This window comes from Manacus vitellinus, unplaced genomic scaffold (genome assembly GCF_001715985.3).
Source record: "Manacus vitellinus isolate BGI_N305 unplaced genomic scaffold, ASM171598v3 scaffold_66_pilon, whole genome shotgun sequence".
In the NCBI taxonomy this organism is placed as follows: domain Eukaryota; kingdom Metazoa; phylum Chordata; class Aves; order Passeriformes; family Pipridae; genus Manacus; species Manacus vitellinus.
In genome coordinates, this window is record NW_021940729.1 from 1,358,826 (window position 1) to 1,379,818 (window position 20,993).

The 20,993-nt window shown below is 42.5% G+C and overlaps 1 protein-coding gene across 3 annotated transcripts; it reads left to right on the forward strand.

Annotated features, from left to right (window-relative positions):
- The first annotated feature begins 48 nt into the window (after nucleotides 1–48).
- On the forward strand, nucleotides 49–20,862 carry TTLL12 (tubulin tyrosine ligase like 12). 3 transcript variants are annotated; one of them, XM_008931141.3, is made up of 14 exons: nucleotides 49–195; nucleotides 5,252–5,427; nucleotides 6,934–7,132; nucleotides 8,491–8,650; nucleotides 9,241–9,374; nucleotides 12,120–12,196; nucleotides 16,540–16,656; nucleotides 16,734–16,928; nucleotides 18,033–18,144; nucleotides 18,309–18,460; nucleotides 18,566–18,647; nucleotides 19,057–19,125; nucleotides 19,579–19,717; nucleotides 20,345–20,862. In XM_008931141.3, the coding sequence occupies exons 1-14, from the start codon at nucleotides 76–78 to the stop codon at nucleotides 20,494–20,496; spliced, it is 1,884 nt and encodes a 627-aa protein (XP_008929389.2). In that variant the 5' UTR covers nucleotides 49–75; the 3' UTR covers nucleotides 20,497–20,862. The 3 variants fall into 3 exon arrangements, with proteins under 3 accessions (XP_008929389.2, XP_029819827.1, XP_017939164.1); XM_029963967.1 differs by lacking the exon at nucleotides 49–195 and adding an exon at nucleotides 1,284–1,430; XM_018083675.2 differs by lacking the exon at nucleotides 49–195 and adding an exon at nucleotides 1,986–2,170.
- The last annotated feature ends 131 nt before the right edge of the window (nucleotides 20,863–20,993 follow it).

A 20,993-nucleotide genomic window follows, 5' to 3' on the forward strand; every position in this document is an offset into this window, starting at 1 on the left:
CCCCGCCCTCCTCAGGGCTGGAGCCGCCTCCTCCCGGCGTGTTCGGTCGGCGGGGGGCGGGGGCCAGGCCCGGCCATGTCGGGGGACGGCGAGGGGGACCCTGCGGCCTTCGTGGCCCTTCACGGGGCCGCGCTCCGAGCCTCGGGGGTCCCGGCGAGGTACTGGGAGAGCCTGAGCCGAAAGCTGCGGGGAGAGGTGGGTGAGCCCGTGGCCCGGGGGAAAAAAGCCCCTTTTATGCCGAGGAGGAGGAGGAGGAGAAGCGAGCCGGGGTGTCCCTCGGCAGGGGAGGGTGGGCTGTGATGCGGTGCCGGCATCGCGGCTCGGGGTGTGCGGAGCGCGTCTGGTTTCGCCCGAAGCCTTTGGGGGGAGCCGATGAATGCTGGAGAGAGCCGATGAATGCTGGAGGGAGCCGATGAACCCCAAAAAAACGCAGCTGCTAAGACTGAAAATCAGCTCTGTCGCAGCCAAACCCACGGCAGTGTCCTAAAGCCTGAAGCCCTTCTTGCCCGAGAGGAATTTAAAAAAAGCAGCAGCAGTAGTAGTATTAATGTTGCTGTATGTTAATCCCTTACGGTTTGGGTTGGCTTTTGCCAGATGTTTGTTTTTATTTCTGGTTTGGTTTGTTTTTTTTCCCCAGTTCGCTTGCACGCAGGTCTGCCGTGCCCTCAGTCATTTGTCTGTGCAGATCTGGTCTCCTGTACGCACAGGTGACCTGTCTCAGGATGTCTTCCAGGAGTGCTTTCAGTTTGTACATTAATTCCCGATCCAATTAAAAGGTCCTCACCTCTCTCAGAGAACAGGGATGCTGGTGTGAGAATGTTCTGGCAATAACAATTCAAGGGCTGCTTTGTAAAGCATCTCATAGAGGTGGTGCTGACTTTTTATCAGGCTGAATTTTGTAAACCTTTGTAAAATTGCCATTCGTAGATGCGGTGGCATAAATTTGGGGATGCTGCCCTGTCTGAGTCTTGAGTTCCTCTGTTGTAGCCCTGCCCAGGCATCCCACAGCCCATCCCCTTGGCCGAGCTGGTTGTGTTTCAGCAGGAGCTGACACCTGGCCCTGAACTAAGGGGAATATGATGGCACAGGCACAGCTCCAGGACGGAGTATCCCTTTTCACCTTTGTAGCAACCACCTGCTCGCTCCCTGGAGCTTTGTGGTGAGAAAGGGAAGAGAAACAAAGCCGAGGAGTCGTTTAAAATAAAGAGCTTGTAAGGACACGAGTTGAATTTTGAAGTGTTTTGGTTTTTTTTCGTTTGCACATACCCAACCCGGCCTCAGTGAGGAGGAAAGCTGTCTTGGATTTGTGGAGGTAAAGGAACAAGGAACTGAGGCAGGAAAGAGGTGCAACCCGAAACTGGTTGTCTGGAGACTTGAGAGCGCTCGAGGGAGTCTGGAGGAGTCAACCTGGAGAAGGAAAGATAAAAGAGGTGAACTTTTAGTCCTGGGGAGAGAAAAGAGATCTGATGGGCAGGGAAGGGAACTCGTGGTGGTTTGCTGGAGGGCACGGTGAGCAGTGAGGAAACAAGTGAGGTGGGATGAGAAGTTTGAACAGGTAGGGTAGGACAGTAGGGAAGGAGAGGGGACTGTGGCTTAACGTCTGTATACAAGTTAATTTTTAATCACTTGAGCGCTTCTTTTCCCCATCTCAACTTTAAAGTAGGGTCAGGAGAGAAGCATAGCAAATCATGATATGAGTGTTTGTAGGAAAGGAGCTACTAACATTTAGAAGGTAAGACAGTGGAGTGAGAGGAGACCCGTGGTCCTGATCTTTTTACAGAGGCAGGATGACAAAAGGCAGAATGAAGAAAGTATGTACCCTAAGGCAGCAGCTGCTGCTTCTGTTTCATTTTGCTTGCAGTGGTGGCTGAGCATGTTCTTCCATACTAAGTGTTCCAGCATGTGTGGAGAAAGAGATTTAATGATTCCAGTGAGCTTGGGAAGGTGAATTAGTCTGCTGAGGGTGCTTGTCTCCACTGCTGTAGCTTCTAGGGTTTGTCAAGAAGGGCAAAAGGATATTGAGAAGATTGGGATGTCCAGGAAAAATTCTTGTGAGGAGTGCTGTGGACTGGGATGACCTCTTGAGGAGGTAGGGACAGAGCTACAGTACCTCACTTAGAACTGAACCACGAGGAGTGCCTGGAGGAGAGCAGTAAAGAAAGCAAAGGAGGTGAGGGGACAGGATGAAAATGTTTTGGAAGCCTAGGTAATAAAGAATAACTGCAGGGGGGGGGAGGAAACCAGTGCAACGTGGAGCATAGGGATGAGTTTTCTTGTTTTCATGTGTGGAGGTGGGAGGAATTTTTCATTTGTCCTAACCTGTTGTAGATTAAAACTTTCTAGCATAGCACTTGAAAAATTTGCATCCATAATAGAGATAAAAATATCTCTTGCATCAGTTCCTCTAGAACCCAGCCCAAGCAACTGTTTTCCAACACATATGTACTTCAACCTGGAATGAAAGCACCCTCCCTCCTTTGTGTACACTGAAGCCTTAAAACCTGTGAAAAATGAAGGGTTTGTTTTTTTTTTTTTTAATTTACCTTGAGATCTGCTGGAGCAGCTTTCCTTCTGAGAGCATTTTGTGTTTGGATTATATATTGGATTGCTCATTCAAAACACAGTGTATCTGCTAGATTGGTAAACCTGCCTTTGCTTATCCATTTTGCATTTAGCATTCATCATCTGCTGGGAGGAAAACTTTGCTGTGTTTCTGGCAGAAACTTCAGAAACAAAACAGATGCATGTGTAATCGTTTTTTGTAAACACTAAAACTGTATTTCTGTTACGGTGTTGTTTCTTATGTTACTTATGGATAAACCTTGTATAAGCCTGGAAAATGTAGTGCCTGCATCCAATTTTATTCATAATCTCTCTTTTTTTTTCTTATTCCAGCCATATGCTGAGTTATTTTGCAGGCTTCTGTGCATTGCAGCTAGATTTTTATAGCCCTGAGATGTTGGTGGCAAAGGATTGCTTAGAATTTCATCCTAGTTAGAAATGGAGGCTTTTAATCAATTACTAGAAGGAATGCAGCATGATAATACTACTAGGCTTTACTTTGCAGAGCAGGGGAGGGCAGGCTGTTGCTCAGAGTCTACCTGTGGCCTTTCAAGCAGTTTGCAGTAGTAATTGTCATGGCATGTGCCTGCTTTGTTATCAAGTTCTCTGCTTCGTTGGGTTTGTTTGGTTGGAACTGCACCTGAAGAGGAAGAGGGAGGGGGTTGTGCCCAGACACGTTTTGTTTGCAAGTAGTTGTGCCACCAAAATGTGTTGTTGATACCCTTTTGTTCTCTTCTGGACATTATCAGTTACTCTGGGGGAGCCCTTGAAGGGAGCTCTCCCTGTTCTGCTTCGAGCCAAAGGTTGTGTTTTTCAAATTGGTGACGTGATCTTATCCAGCTGGTTTTTGCTTAAGCAGCTTAATTAAGATTCCCTTAATGCAGCTGCTGTGTTAACAGGCTCAGTGTGACAGATTACCTCAAAGGGAGGGAGGGGAGGACAGCAGTGCTGTGTGTCCACACTGAGAACGAGGTGCTTCTGCCACAAGGAGTGTTTACATCATCCATTGTGAGTTTAAAGAACAACAAAACCCTCGCAAAAAGCCACTGATTAAGGTGGTCCTGAGCTGCTGCTCCAAGAAGTGTGATTTGGTGCAGGTTAGAAATACATCTAATTCACTTCCACAAGGTTATAAATTCTCTAGGAGATGTTTTTAATTCTGTGAAGTTATTAAAAGTGGGGATTTTTTTGCTAAATGCAGCTGCTGCAGTCTCATGCATCAGATGCTTTGTTGGAGGGAGAGATCAAAACTTTGGCTTTGGGGATTTGGAATCCCTTCGTTTTTTAAGTCTTGAGATGATACTTAATAAAATATAAAACCAACAGCTTCCTGAGTGTTGCACAAGAACTTTATATTAACATTTGTCCAGGGGTGTTTGCTGAGCAGGTGGAGCCTGTTGGGAGTGAAGGCTAAACCTGAGTCTGTGGCTCCCCTCGTGTCTTACAAACTCTCGAGACAAAAGATGTGGAATAAAGCGTAGACAAAAGTGTAGAAAGCCACACAGCAGCACCTGTCAAGTGCTCCAGTGATTCACACTTGCAGTTTTAATCTTCTAATGACTTGGCTGCAGTTCCTTCTCCTGGCTAATGAGCTCGTTGAGGACTCGATCCAGTGGCAGGAGCAGTGAAGTGTCACTTCAGGGAAGGGTGGAACGTGTGTGCCCTGGCAGATCTTTTTTGGCTGCCATGGGCTGGGATTAGCACTTGTGTGGTGAACCAGACCTGGGAGCTGATCCAGCTGGGAGCCAACCTGATGGAAAGGAGGTGTGAGCACCCCTGAAGGCCACTCTTCCCTTTGCTGGGACCTGCCTGCAGTTACTATGAATTTTCCAGGCAGCTGTGCAGAGACTTAATCATTGGTGGCTACTCTTACAACACCAGAGGCTGTGATACTGCTTACCACTGAGTAATGTTATCCTCTTCCAGCAAAACTGGAAAACTAGGAATAAATTAGAGCTGCTGACTATTTTGACACCTGCTGAAGTGGAAGGTGCTGAGACAGTTTCTGATTTTTATTTGGTTGGGGTTTTTTTAACAGGTGTATTTTTAATCTCTAATGAGTTTGCTTGCAAAGTAATTTTCTTTACCCTAAGAAAAATACATGTGCTTATGTTAGCCAGCATTTTGTTAGCATGTTCTTAGCATTTAGCTAAGAAGCTGTTTAGCCATTTTTAGCATGTGGAAGTTGTCCCTGATTGTGGCAGCAGGGCTGGAACTGGGATGATCTTTTAAGGTCCCTTATAAACCAAACCGTTCTGTGATTCTTTTTTCTGGTCCAGAACTCGGTTGGTAAAAGCTCTTTTTCTTCAGCTACCTCGGTGTACTTTAGCTTGATTGTGGAGCCTGGGTAGCACCTGGCTTTGCAGGTCTTAAATTGTTGATTTTAGCAGTGGTTGAGCCAAGGTATTCTGTTTTCAGCCTCAGAGGTTTTTAATGAGGCATTAAACTAATAGACAATCATTAATAGACCTGTCGGTAGGAAAGAAACCAACAAAGCTTCCTGCCAACGTTAACAAAGAAACTTCCCAAATAAACAGTTCTATTAAACTGTGAAATAATAAATACTGTTAAGGTAAAAATGCCAATTTTTGTCAGATTGCAGGCAAAAAATGTCTACAAGTGTTGCACTGTGCATATCAGGGCACTGCCTTAACCAATTGCTTGATATTTTGTGCACTTTCCATCTCAGGTGTTTGATGCTGGTGACTACTTTGGGATAATGCAAGTAGAAGAGGTGGATGATGAGGAAGAAGGTGATGAAGAAATGGAAGAACAATTAAAAAAGAAGCCAAATCCTGGAAATGGACCTTGTTTCAAAGTTATTGTAACAAATGAGAATGGGCTTCAAGCCTCAAATCCCAATAGGTGAGTAGTGAATTTAGTGTTCAGTCTTTGAGTTGTGTGAAACCCTAAAATTATAGTGATAGTTTGCCTTGAAACTTGTTTGACCCTGTTCAGAAATCCTCTTTTCCTGCTCTAAGACACAGCTGTGTGTTTGAGGAAAGGTGCATTCACCTTGCAAAGGGTACAAGGAGTGCAGCTATCTTAACATTGTTCCTTTCTAAATCATGCAGGAGGATGCTTAGAAATTGGTTTTCGTGACCTGAGGGAAAGGGGAAAGGCAGCCTTGAAATGAATTCTGCAGAAATAAACCAGAACTTTGTATCTGCAAGACTGTGCCCATGGAAAAAAACCACTGAAGGAGTGCTTGTGATCTTCCCAAATCCCAGGCTAAGGAGGCACTAAGCAGCTTCAGAGTAATATCCCTGCTTTAAACTAAGTCATCTCCTTTCTGAATATGAGAATGCACACAAATGGTGAAGTTCAGAACTACCTCCTGTGATGATCTTGGGCTTCCTTGCACCTGTCAGGTGTGTGTGTGGATGAAGGAGCAGAACAGCAACACGCCTGTTTGCTCACATTTCCAAAGAGCTTGGCCTTAGCATTCTGTGGAGCCTTTAATTTTAAAATGAAATGAGGTTTCATCTGTGTGTGGAATCTGGGATGCAGTAATTGTCCGAGGGTACTCGCCCTACGTGACAGCTGACATGTTTTTAACTTTCTGAAATAGGGGTGGTGGGGTGGTTTTGTTGTGGGGGTTTCTTTGGTTTGGTTTGGGGTTTTTGTTAGCAAGTAGAATTCAGAGTTTTCTCTGAGGTGGTGCAGTATGATGATATAACCAAAATATTGAATAACTGTGTGGATTTTCCTCAAAATCATGCAGCCTAAATCAGTGTTAAACTTGTCAAGGGAAGCTGTGCCAGATGTGTATGATTTTATTTTGGGTTCGATTGTAATTCTTTTGAACAGTGCATTTTTTTCCTAAAAATAACTTGGTGACACACCCCACCCAAGTTAAAAACCAAACCAAATTGAAAAAATCAACACTTAAAACTTAGTAATTTTCTTTTAACAGCATATACAGGCTTTTGGTGATCAGACTTCTCTGCCTAGTTTTGCAGAAGACAGTAGATGTCACAGAGCTCATGGCTGACAAGATCTTGGAATAATTTTGCAAAATAATGTCTTGTTTTCCTTCTTCAGGCAAGAATATCAGGTTGATGCAGTGGAGTTAATAGTGATTAAAAGGGAAGAAAGAACTAGGCTTACAAACTGAGTGCTCTATTCTCTGTTTGCTCCTCATTTTCATTGAAATACTAACGCACAACAAGCTTTCCAGACCAAAACAAAGAGTGTAAGGTTACTGCTGGAAAGTTTACTAAGCTGTAAAACCACAGTGTGTACTCTGGGAGCGACTGGGTGAGTAAGAGGAGGTTTAGTTATCAAACCGTCTGCAGGGAAGTTCCCAGCACGTTTGGCTGCAGCCGTGTGAAAGCACAGCGGTGTAACGCCACCCAAATTGCCTTTAAGCGTTTTCCTGATCGACCACGCCTGGACATTCCGCGTGGAACACGCCCGGCAGCAGCTGCTCCACGTGCCCGGGCTGCTGCACAGGATGGCCAATCTCATGGGAATCGACTTCCACGGCGAGATCCCAGACGAGGGCAGCATCGAGCAAGTGCTGCAGGAGATGTGGAAATACAGCCAGACCTACCAGCTCTCTCAAGGGGTGAGCCTCCGGTTAGAAAAAAAAAAAAAAAACCCTAGTTGGGATGCTAAACATTTTGGGGTGAAGACATTCCAGTAGGTGGATGTTGACAGAGAAATGTATTCAATTAACAAAAGTCCTTTACAGGCATTTCAGAATAAACTTCTGTTTGGAAGGGGAGCAACTGCCACGTAGAGCTAAAACTGCCACAGCAGAGCTCTGCCACAGCAGAGCTAAAACCAGCTTTCTGATGAGAAATTTGAGGGGATTTTTATAGAGAGGAGAAAAGTCTCCTGCAAAAGAAGTGTGCTTGTATGTTATGTCTTTTTTTTTTTTCTACTCAAACTTTTTCATAGTGGAGGAAAGAACCTCTCATAGAATCAACTTGTCTTGCACAGAAGTGTGTGTTTTAGCTGTGTTTGCAGTTCTGCTCACCTGTATAGAGTGCTTTACACACCAGGGCTGTGTGTACACTGTCAAATAACTTACCTTCCTGGTTTGTTCAGGCCATGTAAATGTTTGCTTACCCTCAGGTGAGAGCCAGCTACCTTCGAGATGGAGCCTAAGTGTTTGTAGGCATAACTTACTCCAAGGGCTGCTACTTTTAGATGATAAGACACCAGGTTTGGTCGCTCTGCCCCACGTTCTTCAGCTCTGTACCAGCATGTCCTGAGCCTTCAATCACTTGAAGTGCAACCTGCCATTTCTGAGGGAATACATCTCTCAAGGTTCAGCTACAACACGTATTGCAGGGTTTGCAATGTAGCTGCAAGGCTTTAGGATTAAAGAGGAGAAAGGTGAATTCTTTGGGCTGAGCCCTGTGCAGTGGGAACATGATCAACCTGCACCTCTTAGCTCAGGGACTTGAGGTTGTTCTCTTTTTATCAATTAGTCTTGAGCTTAGCTCACGATAGAATCAGGCCCGAAAATTCCCTGAGAAGGGAATTCATTGTGACTGTTTATTCTTTTTCCTTGAGTAAAAAGGAGATCTGAACAGTATCTCTGAGTTTTTCTACCCTGTGTCTTAGTTTCCCAACTTGTCACGAGTAGCTTGTGAGGTGGAATTATCTGTGCTACCACTTGGAAAGTGATTTTCTGGAAGGTAATTAATTCAGCCTGCAGGCAACTTGTCTTCTCTTCCCTTCTCTAGCATTGAGCTGCTTGAATATCTCAAATCTAATCTCTCTGCCCCATTTCTGACTCTGCAAAAGGGCCACAGAGGTTCTACCAAGCAATTTAAAGTTTGTTCTTTCATTCAGGATTTTTTTCCATGAAAATGTTGCAGGAAGGGGTACTTTGATGAAAACTAATCCTTCTGTCTGTGGTGCTTTTCTTGCACTTGGTATGTGCAGGATGTCTCACCCTGTTTCCTCTTACAGACTGCAGAGGAGAAGGTTCCTGTCTGGTACATCATGGATGAGTTTGGATCACGCATCCAGCACTCAGACCAGCCTAGTTTTGCAACAGCACCTCTGTTTTATATGCCCCAGCAAATTGCTTACACTGTTCTCTGGCCTTTGAGAGACCTGGAAACCGGTGGTAAGTGTGGTTTTATTTATTTTGTTCAATGCTTGCAATAGAAGCCGGGCTATATTCTTACGAATCACTGAGCATTTCCCAGTAGAACAAATATTTCAAGACAAAAGTGGCTGCATAATTGTAAATGCTGTCAAATTTAAAAGTTCTCTGCCTGGTATTTCCATAATTTGTGAGATCAGGACCTTTACCAGTCTAAAAATGTTGCTGTTGTTTTATTGGCAGAGAACTTCAATCTTGCATCACTGTCGTAGTGAAGCTGCTAATTCAGTCATCTGAGGGTTTAAAAAAAAATCCTTAAAAGTCTGGTTGTAGCTTTGAGTCAGAAAGTCAAGTATTGAAAGCTGGGAAATACCAGGCCAGCAGTTTATTCCTGAAATCTTGATTGGGGGCCACCTTATGCCTCCATCGAGTGGAGAAGATAAACCTCCTAAATAATGCCCTTTTTATTGTGGTTCTTTAATTACCTCTAATTCAAGTAACAAAAGTTGTGGTGGTATTAACTCTCCAGCTGTCATTTTTTGTGATATGCCATGATAAAGATTTTCCATGGAGGAGGACAGTTCCTAAAGGTTCTCCCTGTTCTGCTGCAGATGAAGTCACTCGGGATTATGCTCATGGGGAAACGGATAGATTGATCAGGAAGTGTGTTTTGTTACCCTGGGTGCCTGAGGAAGTGTTGGATGTCAGCTACTTCACACCAGAGCCATCAGATGAGTATTACCAGGTATCATTTCAACAAGCCAATATCATATTTGACCTCTGTCAAGAAGAGGCAGTGTCTGAAAAACCATTGCAGGAGTTCTGATCGCACTCCTTTTTAAACCTAAACACTGATTCAGAGGGTAGCCTTTAAATTAAAAAAAAAATTCACAGCACAACGAGACAAACATCTTACATATAATATTAAAGTGTTTAAATACTGAAGCACCATAAATGAGTTCTAGCAGTATTGTGTAGCTTTTTTTATAAGCATGCTACAAAGTACATCGGATGAGGTATCCATCTTCCTGTTAGATATTCCATGCATTGGATTTATGACTGTAGCACTGCTGTTCGAGTCTTGAATTACAGAAAGATTTGTTTTACTGTTTTAGGAGTGGTTATACATTTTTTGGGCTGGCTACCGAGCTACTCATTTAATGTCATGGTTTAGAACCATTAAATGTTGGAGCAGAGACATCTTTAATTGGATGGCACTGTTATAAAGTACTCACCTGGTTTGTTTCAAGCTCTCCTTTCTAATAAAGGATATTCTGGATATTTTAAGGATGTGAAATTAATGTTTGGAATCTCCTTTTCGTGAACCAAGTATGCATGAAATTCACTTTTAAGAAAAATGAAGAGACCTGATGCCTGTGAGGATGCTGTCCTGGCCACTGACAGCATTCAAAGTGCAGCTTCTAAAGAGGAGTCTGTACCCCAGAGTCTGTAAAGATGAGTCTGTACCTTATGAGAGATGAGAGGCAGAAAAGGCTGTACCAGCTTGTTATTAACAATATGTAGTCAGAAATGGAAGTTAACCTGCTTCTACTAAATAAAGGCATGCACTCCAAATAGTTAGGCAGTCTTGTAACCCGGGTCTGGTTGGGATTTGCATTTTTGGAAGAGACATACTTTGCATTAACAAATAAGCAAGAACAGTGCACCCACAGTTTGTCTTACGTGTGTTCTCTGGGCCTCAGATAAAGCAGGTTTTATTCCGTTTTGGTATGATCAGGTCTAGTTAAAGAACTGTGTGTGGCAAATGGGTACAGTGTCCTCCTTTACCACTCCACCCTTAAAATATCTTCTCAGAGTAGCCTGGTTTTTTTTCCTTAACTGTGTCTCTGCCACTCAGCTGTTGAGATGAGAGCAAAACACTGATGCTAGAACCAACCAACAGAGCTTTCTTTTGCTCTAGAATGTCTTGCAGTAGATCAAAGTCTTAACTGGTGACAGACCAGTGAAGAATAGCTTAGGGCACAGCACATCCCTGGGCACCAGAAGTGATACAGGTAGAAAGAGTTCCTGTGTTCCTGACACTTCTACTTCCCCTATTTCCACATGAGCAGAGCTGCATGCACAACAATAAACTACAGACAACTTGAGAGATCTGTTTGCAGCATTAATATGTGAGCCAGCAATTCTGCAGGAAAATACAATTGGGTGAAAATGTTTCTAAATGCTTCTGAAAGTCAGACCACTTCAGAATTGTTCACTGCTATCACTGCACAGTTTTTGCAACTGCTTTACTACTGTGTGCAAATAATAATTAGTTAAATGGGCTGTGTTGTTGGCCTTTGCTGTAGCTAAGGATATCACATTTCTTATTTTAATTTTTCTGAAAGCTTCAGTGTTCTATGTAAAATAATGGGAGAGTTGTTACAACAACAGTGTGGCTTAATTTTTTGATGCCTTTTTTTTGTTCTGTTACCTATTTCTGGTCTCCAGCACAGACCACAAAGGCTGTAACTTAAATGATACTGTGGGTACTGCTGGGGCAATGATTGCAGAAACCCATGAAGTGGTTCTGGGATGGAAGAATTATTTCTTGGGACTAGAGCAGTTGCAGTTCTGGAACAACTCCCTGGGTTTGAGCTGCAAAAAAAGGCAATAATTCATCCTCTGCTGCTGTTCTGAGAAATGTCCTCTTCTCTTCAGGCTCCATTACATAAAGCAGAACTGGGTTCCAACCTCCTGCAGGTTATCTGTAATAAAACATCATGGCTAAATGGTCAGTCTTCCATTTTGTTGGAAATACAGGAACTTTGGCTTTTGCTGTGATCTGAGATTTTGCTTAATGTTTAGAAGAAACAATTTCTCAGGGTCCTTCAACAGTGTTAATAAACCCTGGTCTTAAAGCCTTATTTCTTGTTCTTTTTTACTAATAGGGTTCCCTTCTACCTCTGCACTTGTACTGATTTATTTGTTTTTTCTGAGCAGCTTATTACACAACATAATGCAGTTGTCAAAATGTAGCTCTGATGAAATTCAGGTGCACCAAAGACAACAGAACCAATGAGACATGCAAGTGGACTGGCATATTTTCTGTCATTACAAGTCTATATATAAATTTTTATATAAATTGTTATATATGCCTATATATTTAAAACATAATTTTATATATTTATTTAATATATAAATATGTATGTGTGTGTGTGTTTAAATATTTACATGGAGATAAGAAATTGCAGGAAATTATCTGTAAAGGTTTACAATCTGAGAAAATTTCACCTGGCTGAACTTCAGCAGGATATTGCTAATAAAATGCTTGGATGAGCATTTGGAGGCTCACACAGAACACTTTGCCTTGTAGCTTCACCTCAAAGATGATGTTGTTTTTTTCAGTCAGTTCTTTTACAAACCTGAATGTTCACGCTTTAAAATTCAGTTTGGTCTTAGCTGCTGTTCATATGTGCTGAATATTGTGGAGTTTGACCTCTTTCATTCTGCCTGGTGTTGACTTTTTGTGCTTTTCTGTGTTCTCTAGGCCATTTTAGCAGAAAACAAGGAAAAACTGCCTGTGGTGATAAACCCACCGGTTTATGCCAAAGACAAAGTTTTCAAGTACGTATCTGCAAACAAAATGCTTCCTTCCCAAGATCCTGGGTAGCAGTTGCAGTGTGGTCAGGCTGAACAGCCTTTTCCAGCTTTGAGGGAAGTTAAAGGTGTGATTACATGTAGCCACTTGCCCGAGATGTTGACTTACCAGTTGCTCTTGTTGGATTTATTCTTCAAAGTGGGTGAATTATCACTTACAGAATTTCTAAAAAATATTTGGGTTTTTGGTGGGTTTTTTTTTTAAATAAGTGCCACCTTGTGGGTGAAAAGAAAGTTGCATAATGTTTTAACACTAAGTGGTGTTTTCACTAAAAAGTATGATTAAGGTATATCATAAAGACTTCTTTTCTGCATAATAGAATGTATGTCCATAGGGTACCTGTGCTGCTCTGTGCTGTGTGAATGTAACAGTCTATTCCCCTTCTTCAGATGAGATTGCCAAACAGGAATCTTACCAAAACCTGGGATGTTTTAAATTGGATGTGTGTGGACCGTATGCTGTGAAACCATTCCAGAGGGAAGCTGGAAGAACATGGCACAGATAAGGGATTTTTGTGAGCAGAAGCAGTGGTGCTGCATGGCCAGGCTGCCTTGTGACTGGTTTTATTCCAGAAAAACATCCCCTTGCTCGGCATGTGCTGTGAGCTGCACTCCAGGGTGTTTGTAGTCTGACTCTGGGGTCTGAGCTCTTGCTTGAAACATTGTGCACTAAAATGTATTTTGTAGGTTTACTCACACACCAGCTTCTTGGGCTGAGCTGATTTTATTATTCACTAGAACGACTTTACCTGACAAGAACTACTGAAAATCAAACTCACTTTTTATTGGGAGGCATTTGTTAACTTGCTCAGTGACAGCCTAGATTCTGTTATTTAGTTGAAACCTCTGGTTACAAGACTGAGTGAAAAAAAGCAAAGCTGCTTTTTTAACATCATGTGTTTGCCTCTTTTTCAGATACAGGAGTCAAAGGGAGATGCATTCTAATAGAATGTTGGGAAATGCTAATTTATTTTTCACTGCTACCTCTTTATTTTGCATCTTCTGTTCCAAGTGAATGGCATTCACAACAGAGAGGGAGGGAGGGGGGAACACAGCAAATTCTTCCTGCTCTGCTTCTAAGGAATTCCATCCACACCCTGTCCATGTCCCCACAAGAGATTTCCTCTCAATATACAGGGTCAAGTAGGTGTTGTAGCACAGTAACTGCTGCCTAAGGAGATTGTTCTATCCAACTGTGCTCCGTTGAAAAAAGAGTGAATAAAAGAACTAAACGCTTCAAAGACAACTTTATTATGAAAAGTCCTTCCACTTTGTGTTGGGCTTGATCATCTCTGTTTCTCTTGATCTTCTCTTTTGTGTTTCTCTTCAGCTGCTTCAGTCATTTTTTTAAAATGCCCAGAGAGCTTTTATGAGGCATCTCCTTGGTTAGTCTTGTCAGCTCCGTGCTGCTGGAGTTGATTCTCATAACTTCTTAGCTTTAAGTATTTTGAGGAAATTAAGTGACATCTCAACATAGTTTATCTCAGTTGCACAATTTCGCTGAATATCTTATTGAATCCCAGACTTTATAGCATCCCAACCATGACAAGGAGGGGAAAAACCTCATTTGGGAGGTGTGTTTAGCTGGGTTCATTAGTTCAGGGTGTCACTGATACTGGAATGAAAGGTCCAGAATAGGTTGGCTGATGCTGCAGTATTGCAGTGTGGAGGTTCTGCCATCTGTCTAAGCCAAAATGAGATTTGCTGCATTTCTTACCTGTCCAAATGTGTATTATCAGAGTAAACATAGAAATGTTTACCAACATATTTAAATAAAGTCAAGGAAAATGCCACAGAAGATCCTACAGTGCTCCTTAGGTAACAGCAGAGGAACTGCTGGGCAGTTGTCAGGTGCCTGCCCTTACAGTCTGTGTTCTTCAGTGCAGAGATCTGATTTTTTTTCAGATTTATGCCTTAATACTAAAGCACCTCAGGGAATCTGACCACTGAACTCAGTGACAGGTGTTGGCAGCGAAATACATTAATTTTACATCGTGTTTCCAGGAAATTTTTATTCTCCAGCTGGAATTATTTGGCTGTCCCAGGACCTTTTATGGTCAGAGGATTGCATACAGAAAGGGTGGAGAAACCTAAAAGCTTAGAATGAGTGAAATGGCTTTATTTTCCCTCTAATCTTAACCTCTGTCAGCTTGTTACAGTAGTATTTCTGCTCTTAACAGTTGAGCACCCCTGTTTCTTTTGTGCTGCATTTTTGTATTCTTTAAGAAAGTTTTAAAATGCATCATCCTGAGTGCTCTGGCACATGAATTTCTTTGCAAGACTTCAAGATTAAGAGAGCAGGCTTTTTATTCTGTATTTTACAGAAGAAGGGGTGTTGGGGTCGGACACGAAAACCTCTGACTGATCAAAGGATGTGTAGGGAATGATGTGGAGTAAGATTTATTGGCTTTATCAGATCCTGCACAGGCTTTCCAAGTGTCCTTCTGTGCTGTATAAGGCCCTCAGGCCCTTGGTACAGCAGCATTTTTCTTACCACTGTCTCTTCTTGACTAAAGTAAGGGTGTGTGCCACAGGTTTGACTTTCAGCACTGATTAATTGTTTTTAACATCTCAGGCTTAGGTTAGGTGAACACTTTAGGTTCAGCCTCCTTGTTACCCTAGCTGGAAGAATTTTTGAGAGAAAACTCAGTTCATGAACCAGATTTGCTGTGATGGCACCTGGAGGGGAGAGAAGCCACTTTTCAAAATACATAACATTGTACCAGTTTTATCCAACCACGTGTAGCAAACTACAGTCATTCTGAAAGCTGCTCAGAAAGGTAACTTCTAACCCTTTTTTGTGAGCTGGAAGCCAGATACTGTACATACAACCTGGAGCAGAAGCCAGGAATTCTTAATGCAAGGATTCCAGCACTCTGCCACAAAAAAATATGTGCAGTGTGTTGGCTTAATCACAAGAAGGAAAAGAACAACAAACAACAACAAAAGTGTTGCTGCTGCCATTTATTGGGTGGATTTAATAAGCAGAATTAGATCCATGTGCATAGATCTGGTGACCCTTGTGCTCCTAAGACCTGTTAGCCAGGCTTGGGTCTTAGGACTGCATGGGATTAGTGTCTTTGTGGGATGGTGCCTTGTATTGTAGGGTGTGTTTGTGAGGAACCCATGTGGGATTGTCTGAGCAACTCTCAGTTTTAGCAGTTCTCGTGCTGCCTGTGTCCTGTGCATATTTGGCACATGGAGCTATGCAAAGCACCTTACACTGTTTTTCTTTTTAAAGAAGTTACTTCCTCCCTGTGACTGGGCTGGTTTTGCAGTTCATCTTTCCAGAGAAGTGTCTGGGGAATAAATCTTCTAGTTGGTTAGTAGTGGAGGAGAGGAAAGTTGTACAACAGTAAGAATAGGTCTGGAAAGGAGGAAGGACAGAGTAGTTTCTCGTGGAAAAAATTAGTGGTTGCTTAGTCTGTTTAAATGTTCCCTTACTATAAGAACAGTTTTTCTATATCAGTCTCATTTCTGAGTCAACATGCTGAATTCTGAATTAAGTGACCACACTTCTAGCTGTAAAATCATCAAAATAGCCCAAATTTCTGTGTGCTTATTTTAGCATCCAAGTCACTGGTTTTATTTGAGAGGGGAATTTCCTAAGATAGGCAACATTGTGCCTCATTCTTGGTCCTGTACTGGGGTGTGTATCAGGTTTGGGTTGGGTTTTGGGGTGGTTTTAAGTGGGGGTTGAGAGGAGATTTGTATTAAACCTCAAAGCTATGTGTATTTCCTGCATGTACCTAATGCACACACATTTCATAGGTTTGGTTATTTGGAAATGTCTCTGTGGGGGAAGTTCTGACCAAAGGAAAATAATCTTTTGTAGCTACTGAGTTAACCTGACAAGATTTCCTATGACTTTCTTTCATGGGGGTGACAGCAGGTTGATTTTTAGAGCCCTTCCAGCACTGAAGGTGTTTACAAGGTCATGGACTTCTCATGTAGAATAGTGAATTCCTGTTAGTGCTTCTCTGTGGGGGACTTGGTCATCATCTTCTGAATTGTTACTTTTGTGAAGCTGTCAGAGCTAAACTACCTTGGAGATTTCTGTCTCAAAAATACAATTTTTTTGAATCTCTTTCCACTTAACTGTCTTTGAGATTTGTCTCAAGATACAGTGTTTTGTGTCTGTCCCACTTCAATTTAAAATGGTTTCGTGTATCACAGAGAGCGTGTATTGCAAAACCATAATTCTTGCAGAAAGTCAAGATTGAAACTTCTCTGTTCAAACACGAGTTGATCAGTCCCAGATCAAACTGATGTTTCCCTTCATTTGCCTCTTTTTTTTTTCTTTCTTCCAGGGTTTTCACAGACATTCAGCAAGTCCTCAACAACCTGACCCATCCCCGTTTTGTGTTCACAGACAACGAGGGGCAGGCAGACATCCTCTACAACTTCTCACACTTCAAAGATTACAGGTTGGAATTGTTTGCTGAGAATATTTTTTTTTTTCCCCAAGGCCTCCCTCCTTCACCAACAACTGTTTGTTTTGCAGGAAGCTCAGTGAGGAGAGGCCTGAGGTGATGGTGAATCAGTTCCCATGTGAGAACCTCCTGACTGTCAAGGACTGCCTGGCCTCCGTTGCCCGACGAGCTGGAGGCCCAGATGGGCCCAGGTGGTTGCCTCGGACTTTTAACCTCCAGACAGAGTTGCCTCAGTTCATCAGCTACTTCCAGCAACGTGACAGAAGGTGACTCATGTTCCTGCTTCCTTAGTTTTGTGCTTTGTTCATCCCAACTTTCCTCAAAGACCAGTAACCCGCATTTTGGGCTTGGCAGCTGTTGCACCACCACGAGTTGGCTCTTGCTGCTTTTATGTCCAAGGGAATTTTGCCTGGAAAGTGTGAGCTTTTTAGATTTTTTCTTTTTTAATGTAGCAGTAGTTAAGCAGCACATTTTGAAACCCAGGAACTTTGCCATGGTTTGAATACAGATTTGAAGTTCGTTGCTTTCTGTCTAGTCAGGACCTTACCTCTTCTATTTAACTGATACACAAAGGCTTAACATGTGTTTGCAACAAGTGTGTGGGGTTTTTTCCAGGGGACAGTAGCAGTTGTTCCTGCACTTAAGCCAGAGTGGAAACTGTTTAAAGTACTTGGGTTCTGTAAGTCTGTGAAAGTAAAATTTAGTTTTAGTGTTAGCTTAAAGCAGTTGTCAAGCTTTAGGGTTTTTAATCTACAGCATCACCCTGTCCTAACTATCCTAAAGGACACATGGAAAGACCAGCATACTGCCAGTTTTTCTCAAGGAGATCTCAAAGAGTTTTGCACCTGGAGGTGTCTGGGTACTAGAAAGTGAGATGATGGTGCTGTGCTTTCATTTTCTGGTAATGTGAGCTGTTGAGATATTGTGTGGTTTCTTCCCAAAGAGATGAGTTATGGTGTCATTTGATGTCACTGATTTGGAGGTGTCATTAGGGAATCAACTTGGAATATGGCACAATACCCTGCCAGAATGTCCTCAGTCTCCTGGCAGGATGATTCCTGTGCATGTCCATGGAGGTGCTGTGCTGTTGATGGGTTGTTTTCCCCCTTTGATGGAGTCGGATGCAGAAGAAGGAGATAACCAGTGAGATCATGCTAGGCCCTTAATGAAAAAAATTATGTGTGAAAGATACCATTGCTTGTTCTCCCCTTTATTCCTAACACCTAGGAAGTCCTTAGTTCTTGCACTGCAGCCCACAGCTTTAGAAAGTATTTTTTCAGGAGAGGATATAGACCTGTTCAAGTGGGTGTTCAGACAGAGGAATGAGGTGGATACTTACAGGTGTTGCTCTCTCTCTGTCTCTCTCTCAGAGGAGAAGACAACCACTGGATATGCAAACCATGGAACTTGGCCAGAAGCCTGGATACCCACATCACCAACAGCCTTAACAGCATCATCAGGCACAGGGAAAGCAGCCCAAAGGTTAGAGAGAGCATGATTTTGAACGGGATTTAAAGGGCAGAGCTGGAAAAGCTGCTTCAGAGAGGGAAGTCTGAAAAATACAAAGGAAATTTATTTCCTTCAGATTTCCTGTACTGAATAGATTCAGTGACACTTCAGTTTTGTGTGGTCTTGCTTTGTTGCAGGTAGTGTGCAAGTACATTGAGGAGCCAGTGCTGTTCCCCAGGGAGGACGTGGGGATGGTGAAGTTTGACATCCGCTACGTTGTGCTGCTGAGGTCCATAAAGCCTCTCAGGCTCTACAGCTATGATGTGTTCTGGCTGCGTTTCTCCAACAGGTAATTACCTTCCCCTCACTGCTCTTGGGCTTGAATCTCACCCTTGGAGGGTCTTGGACTAGAATCTGACCCCTTGGAAACTTAAGGAGTTGTTCTGTTCCTCAGGGCATTCTCACTTGATGACTTGGATGACTATGAGAAGCATTTCACAGTCATGAATTATGCTCCTGGTGTAACATTAAAACAGGTGAGCAAACAGCCCAAAACACTCCCTCACCTTTCTGTTGTTAGAAGATCTTCCAGTCCCTGCTTTGTGACTATTAGCAAATAACCTATTTCAAAGTACCCTAAGTCCTAGGCAAATATTCTCCTAGACTCCTTCCCCTCTTCCCCCCAGTCATCTGTGTTTCTATAAGGTAACACAAACCTGCATCCTGAATATAACCCACACTGGGAGAGACAATAAAAGAGTTACAGAAAATGGCAGCTTGTTATTGTCAAAGCCTTAGAGTGGTCTCTTCTAACAACAAATACTGCAACAAAGAAGGTATTCAGGAACTAATTCCCTAGTTCTCCACCTGCATTTGTATGAGTGGCCAAAAAATATTGGATACTCCATTCTCTTGTCTTAGTCATTCCCAACTAAACTGTTTCAGGTACACTGTGAAGACTTCATTCCTCTGTTTGAAAAACAATATCCTGAATATCCTTGGACAACAGTACAAGTAAGTCAGCAATTCATCTTTCTCAAGTAAATGTTCATGGATATGTTTGGGGTTTTTTTACTCAGCTTTTCCATTTTTATCTCATAAGACATATTTCACTTGTGTCAGTTCTACAAAGGACATCACATGCTGACCTTTACTTTAGAAGCATTTCTTAACTTTGCATAATTTCCTCTCAAACACTTTGTTGTTAAAGATTTTTATTTCATGATCTGAGGATTTTATTTCATGATTACACCATGTTGGACTTAATAACACAGCCAGTCCTGACTACCCCTGTGTTGTCATTAGGTCTAAATGCACATTTTGAAGCCAATACTGTGCAGATTTTCCTCTGTTGCCTCGTGTAATTTATACAAACTCTAAAAAACTGTATTAATCAAGTGTTTAGAAACATGTTTATTGCTTTTGTGGAACCTCCCTTCTCATTCAGAGACCTTTTTCTGTTGTTAGGCAGATATTTTTAAGGCATTTGCTGAATTGTTCCAAGTTGCTTCAGCTAAACCTGCACCTCTTGGCATCTGTGATTATCCCTCATCAAGAGCAATATATGCCATTGACTTGATGCTTAAATGGGACGCCAGCAGAGATGGTGAGAAGCTCATTTATTTGAATGTTGAATTCTTTATTCTGTCAAGTTCTTGGCTGCCTCCTTGCTTCCTTTGTGCCCCTGCTGCTCCTGTTCTCTGTTTGGAGGAAAACGAAACAAAACAACCTGGGGAGGGGGGAAAACCAAACAAAAGAACCCAAACAAGCCACCACACACATACACAAAAAAGCCAAACAAATGTGAGTGGCTGCAGTGTAAAGGAGTAGGACTGCTGGATATCCAGGAGGTTAAAGAAAGGAAGGTGTGTACTTGAGCCATGCAAGGAGAAGCAGAGTTTTCTGGAATGTGTTTCAGGCTGTTTCAAGCAAGGCAGATGTATCAGGGAGATCCTGTTAAATTGCTGCAAATTCTCATTCTAAATCAGGCACTGGATTAGCAGTGATTGCAGAATCTGTTGGATGATTGTCCTCTGGGTAATGATGGGAGAACAAACCTCTGTCCCTCCAGTAAAAGCCAAACCCACTGAAACAAAACCAACCCAGTTTGGGTCATAAGAGATGGCTTTTCCCAGCCATCTTCTGTAATCCCTGGATTCAAGACAGGTAGTGATTCAGGATCTTTCTAGAGCTTGTATTCATTAAGTTGGAGTGTTTGTGTTCACCTTCCCAGGGAAAAGAATCATGCAGCCTCAGATCTTGGAGGTGAACTTCAATCCTGACTGTGACAGAGCCTGCAAATACCACCCCACCTTTTTCAACGATGTCTTCAGCACCCTGTTCCTGGACGAGCCCGACAACTGCCACGTGACGTGCATTGTGTAGCCACAGGAGGCACGACTCCTATCAGTGTCCTTCTCAGATATGCTTAACAGCAAGATAAATATTTCAGTTCTATGAGCTGCTGAGGCAACTATTTTCCTATACTGATAACCAAGGGAAAAAAACATTATCAGAAGAATAAGCATATACTGTGTTGATAATCACGTTGTCTGCGTTTCCCTTGGCTTCCTTTGTTCTTTCTGTAAATCATTGGTGTGTGTTAAAAGTGTCTTGTTTATTGAATATGGGAGACCTCAAAACAGGACAGTAATTAGGGCAGTGGACTTGTTTTTCAGGTAGCCTGATTGCTTGCTTGCTGGGAAGCATTGCACAAGTTCCCTGTGTCAGCATTAAAACTAATTTACTGAATAATGTTGGAATTTGTACCTCTCTTTCTTATCCATCCCTCCTAGACAAGGATCCAAAAAGTTCTGGTGGGAAACTAATAGTGTATTTGTGTGCAATGAACACAGGCTTAATGAGACTAAAGATTTTAAGGG